The following is a 19745-nucleotide window of genomic DNA, read 5'->3' as shown; positions in this document are numbered from 1 at the left end:
ATTAATTTAACCAATTCATCAATGATTTAATATGAACACACTGGTATAGTGCAGTTTAGCACAATAAAAGCAAAAAAAAAAAATCCATGCTGTTTCTGAGACAAGATCAGCATCATTCTGTTATATCTAAATACCTCTTAATTAGTTTTCCTATGTTTTTATTTTCCTTGCTTTCCTTTTTTAACTCTATTTCAAATCTCTTGCCCCAAAATCTCTGATGTCCACATCACCCATACATTAGATTTACCATTACTGTTATTTAATCTTTATAAGCTTCAGTAATGTATTTGACACCACTCAGATGATGTGCTTGTGCCTAAATTTGTTGTGCTAATACTGTATTTGCAGTTGAGCAATATCTGTCCATGATGATGCAAAGTAACTTTCTAACAAAGAGAATACGGCAAAGAACTTATAAGCTAAGGTATAAGCCTTAATTTTCTTTCTTGAGAATGAATACTGTGGTACACAAACTGAGACAGATCTGACTACACAATATACTTTACAATTGTCTAATGCATGCATTAGCAGTGTTCTCAATGACTGGAACTCTTTTTGAAAATATGTCAAATATACTTCACAGACCTAGAATTTATTCTTGTACTTCCACAACCTTTACCTTTCAATGATAGATTTATTCTGAACTTAGACTGCCTACTGAGACTTGGAAACAACTCATGTATCAAGGCTATGTCTTGACCAAGAGTCTGTTCTTTGGGATAAATACCAGAAAGACATATCTGAGTTTAGATTAATAATCTAATTAGGTATCCTCAGACATAGGCCTGGCTCCAGTAGACTCTTCTTTTGCTTAGAAATTATTTTTCACCAGAATAAGCCAAACAAAAATAAAATAAGAATCTGACTCATATTTCAGTTGAGAGGTGGCCTGGCACTCTTCTTACCAGAGCCGTAATCATTACTCAGAAAGGAAAAGAAAGCCTTAGGGTTATGGGCTATGTCAATCCAGTCTTTGTCTTAGTTTAAGCAGTAACCATGACTCTCCACTTCTCTTTAAACAGAAGACCCATTAATGGACTTATGCAAATAGATGACAGATTTTCTCCTAATGCTGTCTGTATCAGAAAGAGCAATCCTGATGCTGGGTCTGTTGGAGAATAGATATGCTGTTTTGCTGTGTGAAGGATTTCTCAGTCAATCATTTGCAGGTAGATTAGGGTTCCCTTGTACTACAACAAGATGCAAAAAAAGCAACAAAATTCCCTGAATAATCTGGTTGAGTATATTTAGCATTCAACAGTGAATTCATTGTGCTGCTACAGACATTATACAGCACTAAACATAGAAGTAAAAAAAAATAAATAAAAAAAAACATTGCCAAAGAGAAATGTCATTTATTTCAGACATTTTCTTTTAAGAACGATAACAAGAAACAGCAGCAGCAGCCAAAAGAACTTCTACTGGTTTCCTGCAAGCTTTCTATATTTTTTGCACAAAGGAGTTTGGGTTAAACAAGATATTGATTTATATGTGAAAAACAGCTGACAAACTCCATTCCATTTCTAATGAACAATCAGGCCTTGCTTAGTTTATCTTTCTCATCATTTGACTACCAGGTCCAAGGATCCTTCCTCAAGTCACAATGCAGTCAAGAGAGGATAGGCAAAACAGACTCAAAACATGCATTTCTTTCATTTCCAGTCCAATTCACTGTCATTTATGTTGGCTGCTACTACAAATACTCCAAGGTGTTAAAATGTTACTGTCAAGAGATTCAATGCCAGCAATGTGTAAAGAAAATAGGAAAAAAAAGTATTCCCACACTGCAAAAACATGAGGAATGGGCAATGCATCTTCCTAACGTTGTCTGATGAGCTACAGATGGAGCATAATGTTCAGGTGGGAATGTCTGTGGAATGAAGTGAATTACCTATATAATAATTTATCTGTATGATATCTCTATTCATAATCAGAGTTGTAAAAGTATATATTCCTAGCAATGTATTATATGTAACTTTAAATCCTTCTGGTCAGTAATTAGCAGACCAGATCTTCACAAATACATAAATTGGAACCACAAGATTTACACTGATTTACAGTAGCAGAAGGTCTGGCTGAAAATAGGAGTCATCTAATCAAAACAGGTCAGATACAGTGAACCTTAGGGACTGACTGAACAAACAAGTCCTAATGAGACTAATATAATTTAAAGTCAGTGAAAATCCTGAAGACGTACACTGATGAAATATGAGCACAAGAACAGTACTGGGAATCAAAATGCTGGGTGAAGCTGTTCCTATGGAAACCCATGGAAGAGCAGCAGGTACATGATGGCCTTCATTGGCTAAGACAAACCAAGGAGACAGACTTTTTGTGCCCATTATCATCCAGGATAGCTATGCAGGATTGGGATAATCTGGTTAAAATTCTCATTCTTTGTAAAGTGGGCTAAAGTTACTCTCATCTTAGCATTGATGTCACCAATCACCCTGATAGCACCATATAATCTGGAATCAATGTGGGTGTCAAATGTACATTCCTAGGAACTCCTTTGTTAGACAGCCCACAACTGATCTATCATTAAAATAAAGTTCTATCTCCTTTGTTATTTTGAACATTTTGACTGAATCTCTGTATTCTCTATGGTCTGTCTGCACACAATCTCGTATAGAGGCTAACATGTTCGTGGATAAGGGACTGTCTTGGAAATGAAAACCATTTCCGTTTGGTACTATATTAACTCTGGTACAGTTTTATGGATTCAAAATCAGACAATGTGAATGAATATTGTAGAGGCCTTGCATGGTAAAGAGGTAAGCAAAGCCTTCCATTCCATTAATGACACCAAAGAAAATTAAAATAATTAATACACCTTAAGCACTGTGGTAATTTGAGAAACCTGCTAGTAAAAACAAATATATATCTAAGTGGTTACTGTGGTATTCAAATTCAAGAGGCTGTTGAATGTTTCAGACCACACACTACTGGGAGCTGCCAATTTGCACAGGCAATGGAAGAAGTAATCATCATGCCTCCAGTAGGCATCCATGGCAGGTGGTCTGAACACAACTCCTGTTCTTTACCATTGACTGAACAAAAACAGAAGCTGGCTGCTTTGGATAGCAGGAAATATGACTTACTTCATTAGCCTCTGAAATATTATATACGACATTTACAGCCACATTGGATCCTGTTGTGGAAGGTATGAATGCATCCCAAAGTCAATGTAGCATATGGGAACAGTGCTAGGAGGAAAGTCCAGGCAATTATCATTTTACCTTTACTTCCAGCATGTAAGAGAAAGTTTTCTTTACTGACTCTATCAGGTGATTGACTGAATGTTAAGGACAAGTGTTTACCAGTTAAATTCTACTGCCAAGACTGAAGCAGTATGTTTGCATTCCCAAATGAGGAATTCAGGATTGACTGGACTATGAAAATTAAGCTTCCCTGTCACCTTCACCATAGGACTGAGCTGTGCAAAATAATGGAGCAGTGCAAAAAAGTTACTTTATACTGCAATCTAGGAAAAGTCAGCTCAAGTTAAAACACTGAAGCACATGTAATCAAGCTGTATCACTACAGCTTAAGACAGAAAGAGGTAGGTGGTTAAGTTATTTGAATTTGATGGTCTTGGCTGGGAATGAAAATAGAAAGTCTAAGAAAAAAAAACCAAGCAAGCAAGCAAACTGTGGGAGTCTTAACAGTATGCACCTATGGTTACAAATGTAACTAGATTCACATTTTAAAAAGTGTTTCCCCTGACATTGCTGGTACTTTCTGCAACCATGTTGGACTTGAAAATTCTTTTTGCTGAATTTTAGCTAAGACAGAATCTATGTGAGAATAACATGAGGCAGATCTCCTGTACCTGCACCAACAGCAAGAGATTCATGTCTGGTAAGGGTGACTTTAACTTCAGTGCCTGTAGCAATTCCAATATGACACTGCGTGTCAAGTAGAATTTGTCCCTTTCCTACAAAAGAAAAAAAAAGAATTATGAATGTCATGAAGTTCACTGACACCCACTAGTAAACCACAACAATAGTTTTTATCTAAATTCAAAAATGAAGTAATAGAAGTGTACTTTTTGTTCCTATCTTACAAAAAGGCTGACATCATTCATCATTTATGCAATTCTACGGATCAGGTGGAATGGACATAAACAAGAATATGTGTATGATTTTTGCTCGACTTTGCAAGATATTTCACAAGAAACAGACAGACAGTTCTACAGCCCAGGCATGCACGGTAGATCACACTGCATAGTTACATACAAAGAGAGAAGGAAAAGCAGCAAGGATTGACATAGGAGAACAAAACTGGCAATAGTATTTAGCATTATTCTTTCATTAAACCTGCTAAAAAAGGTCTAGATTTTACCATGTATTTTACAGTTGTCATTCCCCTTAAAATAAGGTTGTCTGCAGCAAGCAGTACTTTTCCACTTACATAATAAAATCTATCTTGGCTACAGCTGCTACAACAGAAACATTTTAAAACACATGGGGGAAAATCAGCCAATGGAGATTAGACCACAGAAGCCTAAGAGCAGAGTTGTAGAGCTGAAACAGCAAGGAGGTGCAAGAGATAAGAGGAGCCTGTTACACATCATACTTTGACGTTCTGACTTTAAAAGATAAGATAAAAATGTGGAACAAATGCATAGCCTGCTACTGACCATAGCAACTCAAACATTTTGATCAGCTGACAGACTTATACCGAGCTCTCTTTCAAATGACCATTAGAGAAGAAAAAAATGTCTAATAAAGAGAGCGTATCCAAAATGAGATAAAGATTTAAAGCTTAGCATCTTTTATCTTGTAAATCTCATGCATTTGTCTCCTCACTTGAATAAGTTAAATGCCTGTAACTTTTCTCTTAATCAGGGCCTCAGTTCCTGCAAAATGGAGTAATGCCGGCCTTTTCCTCTAGGAAGTCGTGCAAGGTTTAATTAGTGAGGGTCAGTTTGAAGTCCTTCTCCAGCTGCACACAGTAACAAGCTCAACTAAAAGGGAAGGAGTTGGAGGAGGTGGGTGGCTGGAAGTAAGACTGAGCTTTGGTTGCTGTAAACCTAAGTTCCTCAGAAAGTTGATGTCACCACATTTTATCTGGGTAGCACACAGCCAAACAAAGCTTACAGGAACACTGAGTGCCTCCCACGGCATCCACATGCCTTTTAATGAAAGCAGGTTTTAAATATCAGCCTTTGGATTGGAAGAAGGCACCAAAACAACAGAATGGCATGTCTGTCATGGAGATTACGATGCCAGTCTGTGATTCAAAAGACCTGACTTCACGCTCCTGTTTTGCCCAACACAAGCAGAATTTTGATCTTCAATTACAATTGACTGTGGTCAGGTAACACACAAGCTGATGGAACGACCCCACACTGCGGTGGTGCTTCTCTGAACACGCTGCAGCAGTCAAGGCTGCTGAACTTAACAGAAAGCTAAGGCTCCAAGGTATTTAAAAAAAGAAAAAAAAGTCCATTCTTTTACAGCAGCAGCAAACGCCGGATCAGTGCAGCTGTATTATGAAACAATGTCTTGAGGGGACAAGTACTCAAGTCACAAATCCCACATGCATGAATGGTGCTCTGATCTTATTATGTCCCCAGTAGCTCATCGCCAACAAGGCCATAGGCAGATGCCACAAAAAGAAGAAAAACAGGGCAAGCATGTATAATTCCCGCTATCACTCTCATAGCCAGTAACTATTTTTTGCTCAGGGAACTTCTGAGGTCAGTGTCGCTTCTGTATAATCCTGAACTCTCAGTGGACTTCTCTTCCACATGTGTCCACTGACCTCTTGCACCATGTCAACTTTTAGCACCAATTATTTGGCAAGGGGTCATTGTTTGAAAAGCCACTTCCTTTTACTTGCTTTGACATTGGTTCCTACTAACTTAATATGTTCTTGTACTGGGCAGGCATGAAATTACCCACCCCTGCCTGGGTCACTTGTGACCTTACAGACCTCTGTCACATTCCCATCGGTTGTTGCTTTTTCAGATCGAAGAGCCCTGACTTAGTTGTTTTTTATAGGGAGTTTACTCCATGGTTTGATCAGTCTTGTGTCCCTTATCTGAACTTTCTGCAGTTTTACTACATCCTTTCTGGGCGTGGGGAACCAGAATGGTGCACAGTACTCAAGGTGCAAGGGGACCCTGATGACCTGCTAGAACGGGTCCCCAGCAAGAGTGACCCTTCCTACTGTCACATGCCTTCATAGTCCTGAGTCACACAACACAATGCCTTGCCCAGACAGTTGACGACTGCATCCCCCAAAACAATGGACAGAATTTCCTATCAATAATCCAGTACAGCAGCCTGCACATACTGGAAAAGAGGTAAAAATCTTGTCAAAAGAGATCAGCCATTTCACAGGCTAACAGCTGTACTACACAGGATGCAATTGGGCCATCATAAATTGCTTTGTCAGAACACTGGGGAGGAAACACAGACTTCACAAATCCCAGCTTTCCTTGTCTGTAAGGATAATACAACAGTAAGCAGACTTCTTCTCAAACTACTCTTATCTCACTGTCTAAATTCCCAATGTTTGTTCAGCACAGGCACTGCACAGACAGATTAAGGAAAATCAAGCAAAATGTTTTTCAACATCTGACCTCTTGCTTCCTGCACTGTAAATTGGGAGTGATGACACTGCAGTCATGACCCAGAGTACCCCTCCTACTGATGTCTCCTCATTCTTATCATTCTGAAGGTGATAACTATGTATAAACTATGTTTTTACATACTTTAAGAACTCTATATTCTGCCACAGCTCGGTAAAGTGGCATAAGTTCCATGAGAACAAGGCCCGGAGGAATCATGTGTGTAAACCTGGAACCAAAGAGTCAAGATTGCAACCCCTTTAGTTTCTCCGTTCAGCCAAAGTAACCTCCTCAAATGTCTATGCATTCCTATAAAACAAATGCCTTGCAGCCTTCAAACTATGACTTGCCAGAGGTGTATGTGTAGAATGTGAAGTTTGTTTCTAACAGTATCTCAGTGCCCAGTCTTAGTAATACGAACAGTAAATTTGGTTTAATGGAGTAGCATGCTACCATCCAAGCAAGCCAGGATAAAGCAAAAGCCCTTTTATTTGCCTGTGTTGCTACTGCAACAATTAAAAATACTGAGGATCTGCCATCTGAATGTTCTTAAAAAAATCAGTATCAAAATCTTCCCATGTACAATTCAGTGGCATACTGCGTTTATTTAATTAGGGCCAACATGTTAGTAGAATGCTAAGTTTAGGTTCAAGCTTCAGCAGCTGTAGGAGGTAAGAGAGCCAAAACATGTTCATTTAGGACCTTAAGAGACTTGAGAGGAAAACTGATAAGATAATAACAATCCACAAAAGAGATGATACTCTCAACTGCGAGTTCCAAAGGCACTGAAAAAATCACATTGCTGACCTGGAACAGAAACTCAGACAAGGAAATATCAGATTGATGCGAGTCTTCAGGCTCACCGGCAAGAGACATTCCTGCCATAGGGTGTTAGGAAAATGTTGGTAATAAAAATAAAATAAAGAAAGAAAGATTTGGAGTGGTCGAGCAGCATTGACTTCTATAAAGTACATATTAGAGTGGCTTGTTGTTTGAAAAGAAAAAAGATTCCTTCATAGCATATCTGAAAGTTGTATCATGTTGTGACACGACATCTTGTTCAAGTCAGTACATTCAAAGGTACAAAACAAATAATTAAATCTGAATAGTTTCAGTATTCACAAATGATATTCCTTCTGGAATTCACTTCTACAAGGTATTCTATCACAAACAGCACTGTTTGGTTATAGTGATTTCCACTGTAGAGAAGCACAAATAGCTCAACTAGCCTATTCTTTCTAACAGCAGTAATTAATTTGATATATTTAATGCAAAGCCATGGCAAGCTTTCAGCAATAACAAGGATAATGTAGTGTGGAGTTCCACTAAATTAAGCATTTTGTGGATATAAATTGCAGGAGAACATTCACTAATGATTCCATTTCTGGGTCACCAGGTTGCATTAAACTAAATCAAGAAGGAGTTTTTACCAAGTGCTATAATCCAAGTTTCCTGTGTGCAATTAAGTACTCAATACAGTTATAGAATATTGAACGAGGAAGCATTCAAGAAAAATGTTTTGTGTTTTTTTGTAATACCATGTTTTAATAAAATTTTCTTAAAATAACTGGAACTGTGGAGTTTGACGGGAGTGAAACATTTCCTGTATTTCAAAATTTGCTTTAGAAAGCGTACATGAAACAGTCTTATTAGATCTCAAATGCAATAGCTGCTTCAGTTCTAAACAGGACTTTTTTTTTTTGTTTGTTTCAGTGAACACCCTTCCCTCATTCTAAGTTAACATTTTTCTCACTTTACTACGCCTTGCCCAAAGCCTGAACTATAGATTTAATTCAAATTACTTCCAATAGCTGGACAGTCTCTTCTGTATTCAGCAATTTTTTTTCTTTCATAAACTCTTCTCTTTCAAATAAGACAAAAAAGAGAATATTTCCTTACTGTAGTTAAACTTGCAGTTTCTATTTAATGCTTCAAACCATTACACCCAGTGAAAGATTTTTGTGTTGTGGTGCAGGTTTTCTTTGAGAGTGTCATTGTTTTTTTTCTTCACTGTCTGTCCAGTGATACTTTAAGCCTTACTGACTGAAGTGATGCATGTTCCATTTGTACAATACCGACACAGAAAATCATGTAGCTACATATGAAAGAATGTTTCATGATGATCAATTACTGTTGTACCTTAATCTACATAATGGAGCATACAAGGCCCTAGTAAAAGGTTTGATTGTTTTCTGTGGGTTCTTTGGTTGTTAACTTCTCACCAACTGCTACAAAAATGAACTTGACTAATAACCGAGTGTTCTTTGTATATCGCAGATATACAGACAAGAATCTTTTCAAAGATTCCAAGAATCTTTTTTTAAAGAAACCTTTTTAACGGTAGACAAGTTCTCTTTTCTTTTCTACACAGTTAACAGCCATGCACTTCAAAGTGAGATACATAATACAGAATAAAACAGGATCTAAGCTGTGAAACTCCTAACTTGGAGTCTTTCACTTTAATCAGCAATCTGTTCCCTCCCCTCATAGCTTTGCTCTGAAGTGGCACTACCAGGAACATTTAAGTTTTTACTGCTGTACAAGTTACGTGGCTAAATCTGTGCACTAGGAAAGATATGACTACTCAGACATTTTAAATCCTGAATGAATACCAACCACCATCTCAACAAGAGAAAAATTTTCAAAAATCATGAAGTCATACTTTTTTTTTCTGAGCAATGTTTTCAGCAGGTTCCCTTTATCACTAACTACAGTGGGAATGCGAAACTCAGTATTAATAGGCAGTGAATCATCATCCACTACTTGATTAGCCAAACTACATTAAAACTGTTGACATGTCTGAGACTTGACACTGATTTCATCTTTACTTACAAACATCCTACTTGAGGGAAGTAGGACTTTGTCTGTCCTATTTTCAGTGGTCTCTAATGGAAGATATAGTCTCGTTACCTTAGTGAAGGCTCGGTAGCACAAACCACACAGTTCCACCAGGTAGGCCAGAGTGAAGACAGCATTCTGAATTACAAAGCTTAGTAATTTTGAAAAAGGTTCCAGAAGACTCTGCAATGACATGATTTAGGGAAATCAATAACTGTTTGCTCAGCAAAACAAAAAACATTCCAACTTGGAAATGTCTGAATGGAACAGCATCATTATTTTTAGCTCAAAGGCTATTTTGCTGTGATTTACACTGTTTCAGTCAAATTGCTGTTCTATCTAGCATTTGCCTTCATTCTTGTACAACAAATTAGAAGCAACGAATCAGAAAATAGTTTCATCTCTACCACAATGCTATGAGACATCAGAGACTCTATGGTGTTTATGCAGGAAAACCTCACTGACCTCGGTGGAATTGTACTAGTGAGTGGACTGCAGAATCAGGAAGTTCATTACTATTTTTTTCTAACCCCCCCCCCCCCCCCCTTTTTTTTTTAAGAGAACATCAAATCTTTAAGATATACACTCACACCCACACAGGAATGTAATACCACCCACTCTTTACTGTAACCTAGATTCCAAAGCTCTTACTGTTATCCAAAGAGTATCAGACTGAACAATTTTATGCTTATATATAATATTTTCCTAGCTAGAGGATCAGAACACATTTGCAGAATAATGCAGGCTGGCTAAACATGAGGCAAGAGAGTTGCATCTTCTTGGAACTTACCCTGGTGGCACTAGTGGTAGGGATCTTCAACAAGCAAATCATTATTCTTAAACTAGAATCTAAAGAACACTGTGAACAAATTTGAAGAAAAAAAAAAAGTTAGTACCTTTCTGCGCCTATCTCTCGCTTTTAGTGCTGGCAGCTATTAATAAGGTATAGGTGAAGTCTGAAAAATGATCCCTGGTGACTGATCTTTACTTACTTTGCCTAAACTGACTTAATCCGGAACACACAATCATACCCCCCCTCAATGGTAACATACCACAGCATGGACCTTGAAATGAGAAAATTTCACAAAAGGGCTAGTTTAGAAAAGTTACATTTTCCTTCCTATGACAAACATCTCCTAGAAATACATTCTCACTGTAATGAAAATTGATTTAAAAACTGAGTGGGTTAGCAAGAGGTATGTACCATCTACCTCATTTCTGTGGTTGTCCTGGGCTATGACATTTCCCCATGCCTCAAGACAAAGCTGCAACTCAGAGCCCATGACATCAGAATGTGCCTTTGCAAAAATCTGCTCCAGAGGCCCCTCTAAAGATGTTCTCTATGGTGTAATTTATTTTACTTCTCTGTATATCACACTGTTTGCAGCAGTGAATGGGACTTTCCAGGATCTATCCATTGTCTTGACTTGCCTCAGCTGCAAACATCTAAAACAGTAAAGAGTCATTAATGACCCCTGAGGAAGGAACAGGAGAAGGAAAGTTCAGAAGCATGAGATTGTTTTACTTGTATCACTAATGATACCTCCCATGAATAACAGGGAAATCATAGTAAACACTCCATCTAAATGTTCTGTGAATGACAGATACGCAGATGGAACTATTAAGATTCAGTTCGTTGATTTTCATTTGTTTTACATTAGGCAAAATGCAACAGATTGGAGTGGCTACTACCCAAAAAGAGAATGGTAACTGCCTATTTGGCTGAGTAAGTGCTGCTGGATAGTGCCTCAGTTTACCTACACCTGAAGACATTTCACGATCTGACTACTGCTTAACAGACAGTGACAAGGAATTTAATGTGTTTCATATAGTTTGGGAGTAACATCCAATTTAAATACAACATTACAAGTTACAAAGGTAGATTTTTGATCTCTCAGTTCATACTGAGCAACACGTCTTTGCCCAAAGACACACTGTGGGAAATTCACATTGTGGGAAATGAAGTCAGAATAAGGGTATGAGAATCCCTTGTTTACTGGAAAGACTTAGAAAAGTTTTTACTGTTTACTTAAAAAACATCTGGAAATGTACACAGCAGGAGTTAAGACTTCTCTGTATGTCCTCTGAGCACTCAGAAATCAGAGTCCAAAGCTTCCAGATTCAGTTTCCATATTCTCATTACAGCTGGAACTATAACCTGGACAGTCAAACACCTTAGGCCCAGTTACTACTGGGACTCTTCCCAGTAGTCTCACATTCCTCTCTGCCTATTGTGTACTTTTAGCAAATTAATTAGGTGGTGATGCTCTTCTTATGAGTTTTATATAGTTTTAACAGTTAAAGCCAGATAGATTTTTACTGCCAAAATGCTGATTCTCTCAGCACAGTAACCTGTTCTGACAAAGGTAGGGTATGGAAAGCGTAGATGGAAAAAAATCAACAAAGAGTGGAAGAATAATCTCTAGTCAGAGTCGTTATTGTTACACGTGGAAAATATAATTAAAGGGATGGATCAGGTATACAACAAGTCCATTCCTCTGGAAACATTAATTGAATAGTTAGAAAATGTTCACAACTACTTGTACTCTGGCTCTCATTTCTCATCCACAGCTTTCCTACTGTTTCTGAACATCCTGACCAATGGTAATATAGCTCTTTTCAGATGTCTATATATCATACCTTAAGTGGCAAAACACAAGGGAGTTTGGTAAGGAAGGTCTGAAATTGATTGCTAATTGTAGTCCACAGGTTGCTGGGTGAATCCATCGGCAAGGCTTCCATAAAGGTAGCAATATTTTCTAAACAGCGTAGCATCGCTCCCCCTGCTGGTAAGTTCTTTTTGTTGTTTAAACCCTGGGAAACAAGAATCATAAACAAAGGTACACTTGCAGACATGGCCTTTTAAACGATAATTGGAAATACTGAGGTTAATTTGGTCAGACCAAATACTACTCACCTCTTCCATAATACTAATAAAATTTTGTGCAGAGAATTTAAACTGTGTATGTGACAGTTTAGTTCAGTTCCTAAAGTACTGACCAAAAAATGTCAATGTCAAAAGTATAAAATGCAGAACTTTGAGCCAAATTTTTTTTAAGTGAAGTCCTAACTCACATCCTGCTTACATTGGCGTGGCAGTAAAAAGAAAGCAGAACTTGCATTAACCAATAGCTTGTCCATATTTTCCTCTGGCTACTACTAAGTAAGATGAATTCGCTAATATTCAGTAGACTGAGTACAATTTTTTTGCCTTGTGTACTAGGGACAGGCCTGGAAAGATGTGAACAGTTTTAAAGTGTTGCCAAAATCTTTGAATGAAGCAACCACAATGTTCTTGGAAGAGCAGAAGGATGCATGGAAGTGACTAGTACCAGCAGGAAGATAAAAGTTACAAAAATGTAAGCCATGAGCACAGAAGACAGTCAGTGAAAGGCAGGCAATAGATCTTTGGACTACTTAGAGAAACTGCCATCAGGGAGTTTCAAGGAGAGAGAACAAGGGAGAGAACAAACCTAGGAGCAGAAATACCTCTGAAAACCAGAAAAAGTGATGAGAAAGGGATGGCTTATCCTGCCAATGAGCAGGACTGCTCCGGGAGCTGTCTGAGTCTGAAGAAAAAAAAAATGCTATCAGTAAGAGCAAAACCCAGAAGCAAAATGGTGAGGACAGCCAAATCTTGCTTGCAGGGACAACAAAAGAAAAATTCACATTGCTTTTGGTGATATAAGTCTGAACTCTTAATGAACGAGGAGAAATGACTCCATATGCCTGATAATGCTAATAAAGCTATCAACATTAATAGAGCTGATTGCCAACATACCTCTAACAGCTGGCTCAGAGCAGCAATAGAACTCAGCTCACTGAAGTCCATAAGAGATGTGGCCAAGGTCCGTAAAAAACTTCCATCTGAAATTGAAATGCCATTTTTGTGTTGAGTGTAAATACAGGGATATTTGAAGGAATCAGAAATGCACTTAAGCACTGCACTTCACCTTTAATATTGCTCTGGAAGAGCTGGGGGAAGATGCCATTCGGAGCCAGCTGATGGAATACACAGCGGAGGAATTGCTTGGCCACACCTGCAGCATTTCCAGGGATCATCATGCTGAAAGGAAAGGGAAAAAAAGGAAGAAGAGAGAAATTGCCTTGTAGGTGAAACATTTCTCAAAGCTGACTATATGGTGGTATTAAAGAAGATTCTTTTTAATTACAGAAGTGTTCAGTTATGAGACAGTCAGAACTTTCCTGATTCAAAAAAAAAAGTTTATTTTATTGCTTCAGCTCAACTATTCAGAGATGAAAAAGTTACGTACACATACCTAAAGTATTTGCCTCAATAAATAGTTGCATTTTTCCTTATTGTCCACACATTTTTGCTTGTGGATTGTCAGGGTTTGAAATATGATTCTGCTCTCACCTTGTGGATTTCAGTGATACAAAATGAGGTTCTTGGATTTACCATAAAACACATGAAAAATAGGTAAACATACACATTACAGTATTAATTCGCCTCTTGCAGTTTCCTTCAAGAGCTGAAGTACTTCATAATCTCTCACAAATGGAGTGGTTTCATTTAAAAAGGTAAAGTATTACTTATTTACTCATTAACTGCATGTCTTAGCACTTTTTGCAGCTTCTCAAAATGAATTTATCCTATTCAACATCTGATTTAAGTAAAGAGACATCACTAGCAGGGGTTGTCCATGGCCAAGGATGACTCACTTCACTGAATGTATGGAGACAGTTTATTACAACAAATACTGAACATGGAACAAGCCAGAAAGATCTGCAGTGAAACTGTGGAAACCAGGAGGCATCTTTAAATTAATCTGAATCTGAGGGTTTTCACAGTCAGTACACATGAATACAGGTTCCTATTCATCTTCAGAAGGCAAGAGATATTTGAAACAACTGAAAAAGGGCAGGTTTTTCCCTTACTTATAAACTTTTTTTTAAAAAAGGTTAAATTTGATTTCTTGACAAGGACAATGTCCTCTTCTCGCAGATAACTAGTGATAGGACCAGAGGGAATGCCCTCAAGTTGTGCCAGGGGAGGTTTAGGTTGGAAATTAGGAGAAATTTCTTCTCAGAAAGAGTAGCCAGGCATTGGAACGGGTTGCCCAGGGAGGTGGTGGAGTCACCGTCCCTGGGGGTGTTTAAGGGAGGGTTGGACCTGGTGCTTAGGGACATGGTTTAGTGGGTGATGTCGGTGGTAAGGGGATGGTTGGACCAGATGATCTTGGAGGTCTTTTCCAACCTTAATGATTCTATGATTCTACATTTTAGATTAACTGCTTGATTTTGGCCAAGGTATCCTTTGTTACCATACCTTTCTGCTTGATTAGAGAAACTGGTACTTGATGCCAACCTGGAATTAAAAAAAAAAAAAAAAAGTAATAATAATTGAAGATCATATGCTTTTTTGTGTTCCATTTTGAAATAAGCCAATAGAATACCTATATAAGAATAAAAAATAAAATAAACAGAAGTTTAAAAGAACATTTAAAACATCACCAGAAAGATCTTCTGAAGTGCTCTTAAATGCAGGCATATCATGTTGGAACAACACAGAAACTATTCAGTCTTACGATGTCACAAACACTTACCAGCCCCTAAGACAATTCTACTTGCCTCCCTGTACCAGCATGATGATAATGAAGTAAAACTATTGTCACATGCACATCTAGAATAATTACTAATCCAGAGGGATGTGGAGAAAAAAGTTTGCCAGAAGCTGCCTACTGACTGAATTGTTTCTGATTAACACAGCAACATAGACTGAGGCAAAATTCTCCACTTCGCAGTCTGAAGTGAGGCTTCTAATTTCAGATTTTGGCACCTGAATAAATGGCCTAATTTCAGAAACAGTAAGTACCTAGGCACTCTTACAAAGTCCGATGAGATATAGTGGGTTTTCAAAAATCAGGTCATTTAATTCAGTACTTGAATATAGACTTGGAAGCCCAATATGAGCATCCAGTTATGAAAATACTGAACACAATCTTAAAGCAAATCATGCACTTCTCCAGCCTGTCCAGGTCTCGCTGAATGGCAGCACAGCCTTCTGGTGTGTCAGCCACTCCTCCCAGTTTTGTATCATTGCAAAGTTAATGTATCTAAAAGTTCATAGCGGTAGGCTAATTTACATCAGCTGATGATCTGGCCTTCAAAGTTTATCTTTGATTCAAGATCCTTTTAGGTTGGATTTAGGTATTGCTCAATCCTCTGTCAACCTCAGTTCAGAAGACAGTCACTACTCTAGTTTCCTCTCTAGTCGCTACTGCAAAATCCGAAAATGATCCTAAAGCAGCTCAGTCAAGTGCATCAGTGTAAAGGAAAAGGGATGGTGATTTCCATTAATAATGCATGACAAGCTGGGCACACAGCATACGTTCAGCTGAGAAATAATGTCAGGCTGGATAGTGCAGTGGATTGAAGATGATATTCTCTTCAGTTGTCCCAGCATAAATCAGAAAAAGACATTAGAGTTCATGGCTCCACTGTTAAGAGGAGTCCATGCTAAAATACAACATATTAATTTTGCTGTGTAAAGCTAATTCTGGGTGAAAACTATTCTGAAGCCACCTTTAAGCAATACAGGCCTTGATTCTGGAATAACTGTAGCATCAGCTTGCCTTAAAGTACATGAGAATTTCTAAAGAATTCAGTAGGACTAATCACACGTCCTATGGACATTATAGCTTTTTCCAAAAATCTACTGAAGCATTCAAATACAGCAGCATAAAAATTTTCTTCTGAAAGAAATCAAAGTCATATGCAAAGATACCTCTCTCCTTTTGAATGCAATAACGCAAGTTGTTGACGTTGTTTGTTTTATAGTAAACAAAATATTTAGATTCTAACTTCCAAATGGAGAAACTTCATGAGATATGAACTACAGTAAACACTTGGGAACATCTAAAGCTTTTTGAAATTAATACCTTGTATGTGTTTATTACTACTATAAATATTTTGTTGTGCAAAGGCAATGAACCCTCATCATTACCTCCATTCTGCAGACCACAAAGCAGACAATAAATGGATGTGTTCCAAGTTGCACAAGTTAAGAACAGAACTTAAGATTTTTAAAGCTCCTCACTAGTTCAAGAGCCTAAGCACCATTTTCAAACATGGCTTTGATGCTTGGAAACCCAAATCTCCTTGGAAATCAATGAAATAAGAATCAGCAAGTCAAAGATCCTGATTCAGGAACAAGAGTATAAATGTAAATGCATAGTAGGGTCTTATATAACACATTCTCAGTACAACAAGCAACACCTCTGCCAACAGGTGGGTATTCAGAGGTAATGATATGGCAGTGCTTGATCAGAGACACTTAGGTTATACACGAGGTAGCTGAACACCTTTTTGCCTGTATGTGCTACTGAAATTAACTACCTTATTTTATACATTACTTATATTCAAAGTAATTCATTTCTGAATAGCCTCTTACTGGACTTAGAACTTGCCAGGAATGACAGCCAGTAGGAACACAAGACATTTACCAGAAATACCCCATGCTGCATGGCATCTGGTACTCTAGAAGAATCAGGTGTCTTACTCCAAAAATAGCATTTCTTCCTCAAAGCACAGAAAAAGGTAGCCCACTCGGCCCTCATCCCTTGATAATTTATCTTCCAAGTGTTTTACTCTCTGTGGCTTCTTATGACCCTTTAGTAGTGTTATATTTACAAGAATCACACAGAATGGAAAGCATCTGTCTCAATTAGAAATGTTGCCTCCATCAGAGTTCATTAGTAGTGACAGCAGGGAATTGCAGCCTTGGTATTAATGGAAATGGAGGTCTTGAAGTGCTGCTGTGTTTAGATGGAATTGGGAGACAGAATAGAGGCAAGGCTGTGAAGAGCCATGCCCCTACAGAATCCAGTCAAGCAACTTTAATTTCAGACACTGAGAGGAACATGGAAAAGGAGAGGTGCATGCCATTTCTGCACATGTGGTGCTGCTCAGGAGTTTGCTCTGAAATATCCCCAACACATCCCTCCCACATCTTAGGCAAGGAAGTTGCAATTGCTGAGGCAGTAATGACAAGTACTACAATATAATGGTGCACTTGAGTTATCCCATGCACACTAGGTGAAAGTCACACCAGAAAAATAGCAAACACGCCAATATTTAAGACATTATCAGAGAGAATCTCATGGAGGAGCTGGTTAGGAAACCAGGAGATGCAACTCTTTAATTAGTCTTAATAGGCATACAAAATAATGTTGAAGAGCCTGAAGAGTTCTTCAAATAAGCAGAACCAGATGTTATTCATTCAAATGTTCTAAAACATAGAACTCCATATAATGAATTTTATGTAAACCCAATTCCAAGTACAAAATTCTTTTAATCATACAAGAGGGAGGAAAGTCCTGAATTTACCGTCCAACAGACTGCATGATGTCCAACAACAGAGGAGCAGCCAAGTCTGGACTAAGGTGAATAAAGGTTGAGAGCACAACTATGGCCAGGCCTAGTGTTTCTTCATCATATTCTTCAAGAACAGCTCCGCAATCATGGCACCTGCAGTTTTAAAAACAGACGTGAACAAATTTAGAACAAAGCATTACTATACATACAGATGTATTATGATTTTTTAAAGTACAATTATTTATTACATTCTATTCAAAATTAATTTAGAAAAATAATGTTATTGTGATCTTTCTAATTAGCTAAAGGTCATGGCTTTCAAACATTAATAAAGCTTTTCACTAGGTGCACTGGCTGTTTCTACACTGACAAATTAAAGAAGGCCACAGAACAGGTCTACGTTCTGGGTCCTTCACTGGTAATGTTTAGCTACTTCCTTCACTCTTTATTGGCCCTCTTCAGTTTGCACTATCCAAAAAAAACCTACTGCAGTGAAAACCTGCCCTCAGCAATGCTAACGCCAGCCAGTTCGTGTTACTTGGTTTCAGGCAAGAGCTCAAGTCCCCAGCAGTCTTTTACTTTGCAGTATAGACACAAACAATGATACTCATAGATGATCCCAAAGAGATTGAACAATTTCATATTGTCCTTCCTGTCAGTAATGAATTATGAATAACAAATTATGCAATTAGGAAACAATAATCTGATTGGTTCCCACAGCTGTTAGAGCTATTAAGAAGGAAATGAAAGGACCTCTCAGGGGCACAGAACCTTAGTTTTCAGAGAAGTGTCCTTTCCCAGGACAGATTTGCTGCTGAGTCACTTATCCCTCCTGAAATGTTAAAAGAAAACCAACGAAGTTCTGAAAGGGCTCTCTAACGTCTAATTATAAAGAGGATGTCAGATTCAGGAGATATGAGACAGGCTTTCACAAGTGTACAAAAAAAGCAAACCAATGTGGAAAACAGGCTTATCTCAGCCCAGTAGGAAGGCTTGCTTAATTTGGTCAATCAGTTGATAATGACTCCAACAGATTGTGATATTTTAACTTAATGGAATTGTACAGGCAATCTTCTTGCCTTTGTTACTAAACAGAAGGAAAATATGCCATCAAAGTCATGAAAGTTGAGCTCAGCTGGACTGCATGTTAATAAGTGGTGCTAGAGGTTTGGGGAGTTGGTCAAAGGATGTGTCAAAGATAAGCCTAACTTTGGGGATGTTTCACTTCGTCACACAGTAAGGTCTACTTCACCTTGCTGGGTCTGTCTAGTGGACTAAGCACAGCAGCACAAGCAAGAACTTACCGTTTCTCTTCCTAGTTTTTGACTAAATCGATGCATGGCTCCCTACTGACTGCTTTACTTCTCCATTAAATGAGTACACTTAAGTTTAACACTTACTTCAGAGGCATTTTAACAAGCGAATAGATGTTTGCAAAAGCTTGTGGGATCAGTGCTATATTGGTAACAGAAGTGTTGATACATAATCATGACTTTCTATTTCAAAAGAAAAAAGAAATTCAAAAAAGAGCTTTTTTTTTTTTTCCTAAGGCAAAAGTGGTTTCCAATAGGTCACAAGGAGCCACTGCTTTAAAATACGGAACAGTACAATGCCACCCATTTACACAATCAGTTTTAATTAAAGAAAAATCCAAACTTTCTGTTACCCAAATGTCCTTAGTAGGCTACATATATTGTACAATCTTAACCACATAAATATCCAGTTTCAAAAGAAGGGTAGAAAGCACTTCTTTCCCTCCATGTACACACAATAGCACGAGTCATAATTTCACCTGTGCAAACTCACTCATATCCCACTGAGTTAAAAGCACATCTTGCTGGCAGCGTTTAGAAATTTTTTCCCTTAGGATAAAAAAAATAAAAACATAGTATAGGGATAAAGGATAGAATGGACCTGTATTTCCTTAACGTATATTTATACTTAACTTGACCTATTTGAAGGTCAACTAGTTCCTTGAAAGGAACAGAAA

General features: G+C 37.9%; 1 protein-coding gene across 16 annotated transcripts in view; it reads right to left on the bottom strand.

The window, feature by feature from the left end:
* UNC79 (unc-79 homolog, NALCN channel complex subunit) overlaps positions 1 to 19745 on the bottom strand; it is a 102809-nt gene that overhangs the window by 16542 nt on the left and 66522 nt on the right. For 12 of the 16 annotated variants that reach the window (XM_083839838.1, XM_083839849.1, XM_083839850.1 and 9 more), the window contains 8 exons: positions 17768 to 17908; positions 14709 to 14747; positions 13372 to 13484; positions 13200 to 13285; positions 12059 to 12232; positions 10209 to 10277; positions 9413 to 9601; positions 3833 to 3937 (listed from right to left, as the gene is read on the bottom strand). In XM_083839838.1, coding sequence (XP_083695964.1) covers positions 3833 to 3937; positions 9413 to 9601; positions 10209 to 10277; positions 12059 to 12232; positions 13200 to 13285; positions 13372 to 13484; positions 14709 to 14747; positions 17768 to 17908 — 916 coding nt within the window. The remainder of the gene's footprint in view (positions 1 to 3832; positions 3938 to 9412; positions 9602 to 10208; positions 10278 to 12058; positions 12233 to 13199; positions 13286 to 13371; positions 13485 to 14708; positions 14748 to 17767; positions 17909 to 19745) is intronic. The other 4 variants (XM_083839847.1, XM_083839848.1, XM_083839841.1 and 1 more) reach the window with 1 other exon arrangement.

Source organism: Anser anser, assembly GCF_964211835.1.
Source record: "Anser anser genome assembly, chromosome: 5".
NCBI lineage: Eukaryota > Metazoa > Chordata > Aves > Anseriformes > Anatidae > Anser > Anser anser.
Note: the sequence above shows the minus strand (reverse complement) of the source record. Positions and strands in the feature narration are given on the sequence as shown.